A 6,745-nucleotide genomic window follows, 5' to 3' on the forward strand; every position below is an offset into this window, starting at 1 on the left:
TTAACATTAATATGCTAAACAGGGTTTTACATTAATGTCTAGTAACTACCCTTAATTAAGTAACTACCCTAACCCTTAAACATCTAATAAATACATCAATTTTCCGTACTTATTATGGGAACACATTTAAAGAGAAATATCTTTCAAGATAATGTCAACTTTGATAACTCTTCGGAAAAATTTTTACTTTTACCATAACAAAAAATTTTATTGAGGTTTTAAAGTCATAGAAACTGGCAGCACAAAACTATTTTATATCATATCGTTATATTTTACGTAATTATATTTTTATATGATACTACTGCATTTTTAAAAGAGTTTTTGATAGTTATTATCTCTTTTAACGTTTAATGGATTAAAAGAAAAAAATTGATTTTTTTTATGGATAAATTTTTTTTAGAGTTAAGACAAAAAAAATTTCTATTCCTTTTTTTTAACTTTACAACCATTGTCTTTTTCTAATACCTGCTAGTCAGTTCTTTATATATCTTAAATATATCTAACTAACTTAATGTCTAATTATCTTAAAAAATTTTATAAAAACTTTTTCCCTTTGCCCAATACCAATAATAAGCTAAGTTTTAATAATTTTTTAATATTGACTATTAGTCATTTATACATAAAAAAAATAATATTTATGAATGATTATTTATTCTTTAGAGGAAATTTTTTTTGCTATTCGGCTGCCAAATATTTGGCCGTAAATTGGGCATTTACCTAAATCACTATTCGTTACACCCTTAATAAATACTTTAAACTATCTCTATCAAACACTACTTAAACTAGAAAATTATGCATCCAGATAACTTTTTTGCCTTTCAGATATTTATTTTGTTCTATTTGGTTATTGAAATCACTGCATTAATACTTTATCAAAAACGGATCATTCTTCTAAATAAATAATTTGCTTTTTCCCTTATTACCATTTATCCAAAAAGCGGAAAATCACGAATCTGTCATAGATCCCCCCTGCCCTGTTACTAAGTGCTTCATTACTAGCCTAAGGGAAAATTTGAGTATTATAGATTACAGTAATTTCAAGATTAATTTTATAATATCTAACGACAACAAAAAACTACATTTCCAACAAACATTAAAGTACTGGGTGCGAAGTAAAGAAACTTAGTTATTAACACTTGCTGCTTTTGCATTGAACTCTAATATAGAAATTCTATGACACAACAAACAATGATGTAAACGAGCCTCACTTTCTAATAAGGGTTGTCACTCAAATCTGGTGAAAAAAATTCCCTGTGTTTTCCCTATATATTATACACAAAATATTGAGAGGATACACAATTACTGCACTCTTGTATGAGCTAAGTTAGAGTAACTATGCTTTTAATTGCTGGAAAAACTTAAGAGAAAAAAAGGAACAGCTGAACATACTTATATAATGGTATATTAAAGGAAAATGACACATTCAGTAGTCACAATTTTTTAAAAGACAAAAATAAGAAATAAAATTCCCTGTATTTTCCCAGTATTAATAAAATTCCCTGTATTTTCCAGTTTGTAAAGAAAAAAATCAAAATTCCCTGCATTTCCCCTGTTATTTTAGGTGATTTTTAAATTCCCTGTATTTTTCAGGTTTTCCCTATTCTTCCTGTGGAGAGGCAACCCTGCTAATGTACCCTCATAAAACTTAAATGGAATGAAAAAATGTTCTAAATACCATAATATCAGCTCCAGGAAATGCATCAAGTAACTTTCTTAGATTAAGTTCCTTTTCACAAAAAACTTCATATTCATCCATAATTCCTTTAGTCGGTGATACTCTATTTTCAATAATAGTGCTTGATACACTTTCTTGCACAGGTTCTGGAGTCTGGGGACAAGAAGCTTTAGAAGTTCTACTATAAGTCCTTAACGGTTTTGTATTATTTGTGTCGGGAGACGACGGCACAGTAGAGTTTACTGCACTTTCTGCAGTGTTGCAATTTATTACAACTCTGATATGTTTTGCCAATTCAGATATATAGCTCCGGTTTACTTTCAGCTCACGAAAACCACACGTAATGTAACTAGTCGTTTCTATTACATTCGATTTCCACTTTTCTCCCAGTGATCCTTCCTTCAAAACAAGCTCTTTTAATTTTGAATATTCTTCTTCTGTCAAATTAAGGGGTAAATCTATAACAGCAGCTTGGTTTTTCTTACAAGCTTGCTGTATTTTGGTAAGAACACAAGGCAAAATGAATTGTGAAGTGTGAGATATTTCATACTTTCGGTAACTTAGTGGGCTATAATTAACTGCAGTGGCAGCTGAATGCGAACTGTAACAAAAAAGCACAAAATTAATAATTTTTAACAGATAATAAACAGTCTAATAGCACCTATTATTTAAAATATAATTTTTTTTTACAGAAGAAATGTGTCAAAAATAGTAGCAGACTTTTAAAATTAGAAAATTAAGAAATTAATGTGTTTATGCCACTATATATTTTCTGGTGTAAAAGTCACTTGCCGATTATGGTCAAAAATGCTTTAATTACAATTCAAAACATCCAATTAAAAAAAAATTAAACATTTGGCTGTAAATATTTAACCTTGGGTAAAAATTATTGAGCTTTACAGAAAAACCATTAACAACTTCGGATTCATTACCGCTGTTCCTGCTTTGGAGAGAATGTCAAAATACAACATTTCTGAGCAAATATCTATTGTCAATCTTTATCTCAATCCCTCTTACTTGTGGGACAGTACTAAAGTTGATGAAAATAACCCCAAAACCATCATTATACTCAAAATTCACAAGACATGTTTTTTTCCCATCATTTCTCCCAGCTAAATAATTTTGTACATTTTTTACAATTTTTTAGCATATTTCCTATACTGTAACCCAAATAATAGACTATCATTATGAAATATAATAAAAATTTTGTAATTACGAAGAATAAAAGTGGATATTTGTAGCTAAATTTTAAGGATTTTTAATTTATCGTCTCAAATTTGCAACAAGGAATAAATATTGAAATTTTGCTGCTTTATTGATCATTTCTCTCACTGTGAATCAGAGAATAAAGAGAGAGAGAGAGAAAACTTGAAAAGAAGTATACATGTGTGGTTACAAAGGGTGACAAGCATTATAAGCAGGAAGGAGAACCCCAATGTTTTTAAAATAAGTTTAAAGGAAATTAAAATATGCTGGGTTATTAAATAAAATGTAGATAAAAGTTAGCAAGCTAAATTAGTGAGATGATCTAAAACCAGTGCAAGCATCAGGGATTAAAAGATAGAGCCCCGAGTTAATAAAATATATATTATTATATAATGAGCTTAATTGAAAATTTTATATTACAAAATTGTCCAGATTGATGTTTCTTTCGTGAGTTTTCCTTTCCATAGCCTTTTTGATTTCTACAGTTTAATCTAATTGACAGTTTAAATCCTGATAAAAAGACAACTCTAAATCAAAATCAGTAACATAAAACTAAATATCTGATGCAAAAAATAAGAGACAAGAGAAGGAAAGATCACTACGGTTTGTGAGACCTGCTTACCCGTACAAAGTAAACCCTCAAAGAGGCTTAGATTTTGTCTGAGATTTTTGCAGATTAATCTAGTTAACCATTTAAACAGTTTTTGATACTTCTCAAGTCAAAAACCCTCTTATGATAACCAGAAGACAATACTGAATACAAAGTCAAACAACAAATTTAGTCTGATGCAAAAATAAGAGACAAAAAAGGAATACTACAATGAGTTGAGAACCCATCAAAATACAAGATAATGTGCGCCCTAAGTGCTTTTAGAGAGGCAGTTCACACTGATTAAGGGTTGGGTTTTTGCCGTCAAAAACTGGTTTTTGACATGACAGAGGTAAAAACCGTGTTTTTACCGGTAAAAACTGTCAAAAACCCTACTGTTTTCTATAATTTATGGCATATATTGGACAATATATTATTTTCACATAATTGCCTTTATAAATGAATGTTGTAAATGATTGCTATTGATTTTGCAACTATATACATGTATTCTTATAGAAGGATATACATTCATATAGAAATATTGTAATATACTTATTGAAAATAGTGATACATACTTTTATCATTATAGCTTGAATTGCAAAGGATTCAAAATTTTGCACTTCTTAATTGTTAGAAATTAATAAACAAACAAAAAAGTTTGCAACTATTAATAAATTCAAGAACTAAAAAAAAGAATTTCAAATTTGCCATTTCTTAAATATTAGAAATAAGCTAAACAAAACTTGTAACTACTAACAAACTCTAAGTTAAGAATGACTTGACATTCTTCAGTAATGTTATATGGCAAACAAAATGATGCTTGGAAATGATGAAAATTTTGTTTAGTATCCTAATATTTTACTTCAAATAGTATGTTTTGATAAATTATGTTGGGAAAATGCAAGAATTTGTTCTTAAATATCTTTTGACAACTTTTTTTCTAATTTTATTGCCCAAAAATGAATTAATTTTAATTATAAGCAGTTAAACTCAAATAAAAATACAGTTTTACCAAAACTATGGGTTCTTGATAGAGGAGTTTTTTACACGACGGTAAAAACCGTCATGTGTCAAAAACTTGCCAACCATGCACTGATTGCTCTTGATCCCCATAAATGCACCCTCTTAGTCCTTTTTGCAAAAATAAGCCGCTCATCCCTTACTGCTTTTATATTCATATGCTATTTTTTTTTTTTTAAATTCACTGTTAAATAATAATTACAAACTGATAAAATAGGTATAATTTTGATAACTATTACACACATTTACTTTGTTAGAATTATTCTCAACTCATAAAATTTTTTAAATGGTTTTCAAAAAAAATGAAACTTTAAATGTGTATTATCTCATAATTTTTAGTTTAAATGATATAAAAATCTTTCCAGTTGTTTATCAATCAATAATTTTCTTTAGTTTACTTTTTTTGAAAAAACATTTATGCCTAGAGATTATCTATTAACATGCCTATTATTTTTATAAACTACAAATTTTTCTCTTATTCTGATGAGTGAGAATCATTTTTTGAAATATACACATTAAAATAAGTATAAGAGGGTAATTTAAAAATTGTTGAAGTTAAAATTCAGTTATTGCATTATGTTACAGATTTTGATAAGTTTTTACAGTGTTGAGTGAGTGCTATTTTAAATCTTAGTGCCCTTTTTTGAGAGCTAGCACCCTGCTCTTTTTTATTCCCAGGGAGAACTCTGTACAATACTTACATCATTATTTTCTTGGTTAAAAATATTTGTTGATTCCATTTTGTCCGGTTTTTATATTCATTCAGAATACAGCATTAACATTTTTTTTATAACTTTATTTACAGTTTTCTGTTAAGAAAAAAAGATATGAGCTGTTACATTTTTTATTACATTGATAAAGCAATCAAAAACCAGGATGCTGTATGCAACCCTTAATGAGTAAATTACCAGGAGTGATTGCGACACAAAGTGTAAAACCCTGAAAATTTTATGTGCAAAAATTCGATAACAAGATATTAATTTATGTATTTAAAATAATTTTTGGAACTAAAATTGATAATTAAATTACCTGCCACTAAAGAATATCGCACAAGAATCATGATATTGGATTTTAAGAGCGCAGAAATACAAATCACAATATTGGGTTTTAAAATCGCGTCAATGAAATCACTATGCACGATTTTGAGAGCCTTTGAACACGAATAGAGACAATGGACTTTAAACTCGCATGAATATGAATCACGTGATTCCAGTAGTTTCAAGTATTAAAAACGATAAGAATCTGTTTAATCAAAAGAAGAAAAAAAGAAGAAAAAAAACATTAAAATTGCGGGGGGAAATCACATGTATGAAAACTTCTTGTTAACGTGAAATAGCGAAGGTTTCATAATTTAAATTTTAGATTGTAGAACTTAATCCTTACTTTAAATTTTAGATTGTGTTGAAAATTTTGTCAGAATAAAAGTTTTCATTCGCGAAAGTCCGTGAATCAATGGTCGTGAGATCCCCTGGATTACAATCACTCCTAAATTACATTTTTATGGCTTTAATGTCATTTTTTTTTATAAACACAATAGAGAAGAACAAATACAAAATATTTAATACATGTGTAGCATGCAAGCCAAATAGAAAATATGATTTGTTATACAGCTTAAGGTTGTCCTTTAAAGGCTGCTTTATTATCAGAGATAAAACTTTTTAGCAAATAATATGTTTTAATAACTACTTTGAACATGTAACAGTTAAGATTTAATCGTCTTCAGTCACACCGAGTCAGCATTGTTTAAACCCATAACTGAAAAAAATAGTTTTCAAATATTGAGAATTATTCCTTAAATTCTCATTTTAGTTGAGAAATTTCTTTACTTAGTGTTTATTTAGTTATTTAATAATAATTAGAGAAAGTCAGAAATTTAGCTTGATTACCTCAGATAGAGATAATATTTTTGATACTTCATTTGAATAGTATATATAAATATATATATATATATTATCAATACAATAGTGTGATATATTTTGCTTTGGCTATATTGATACAATACAATATAAGAAAGCACTCATTTTTGCGGTTATAATCGTGTGAGCTGATGAAGAGTTTTATTTTCTATATTGTAATTGAATTTTTTTCCATGTTTTCTCGACATTTTAAACATATTTTATGAGTTCTATATACTTGCAGCTCAGGAGCAGTAAATAAAATTTATTGATTTTCTTAGTTTTTCACTTTATTTATTTATTATAATATATATATATACATATATATACATGTACACACACATATATATATATATACAC

The 6,745-nt window shown here is 27.8% G+C and overlaps 1 protein-coding gene across 2 annotated transcripts in view; it reads right to left on the reverse strand.

The window, feature by feature from the left end:
• Positions 1–6,745, reverse strand: part of LOC107448310 (SWI/SNF-related, matrix-associated actin-dependent regulator of chromatin, subfamily a, containing DEAD/H box 1) — a 37,925-nt gene that overhangs the window by 27,150 nt on the left and 4,030 nt on the right. The window contains exons 1-2 of one of the 2 annotated variants that reach the window (XM_043053487.2): positions 5,192–5,277; positions 1,676–2,276 (exon numbers count right to left, since the gene is read on the reverse strand). In XM_043053487.2, coding sequence (XP_042909421.1) covers positions 1,676–2,276; positions 5,192–5,196 — 606 coding nt within the window. In that variant the 5' untranslated portion in view covers positions 5,197–5,277. Of the gene's footprint in view, positions 1–1,675; positions 2,277–5,191; positions 5,278–6,745 lie in introns of those variants that run through there. The other variant, XM_016063452.3, reaches the window with a different exon arrangement.

Source organism: Parasteatoda tepidariorum, chromosome 4, assembly GCF_043381705.1.
Source record: "Parasteatoda tepidariorum isolate YZ-2023 chromosome 4, CAS_Ptep_4.0, whole genome shotgun sequence".
In the NCBI taxonomy this organism is placed as follows: Eukaryota; Metazoa; Arthropoda; class Arachnida; order Araneae; family Theridiidae; genus Parasteatoda; species Parasteatoda tepidariorum.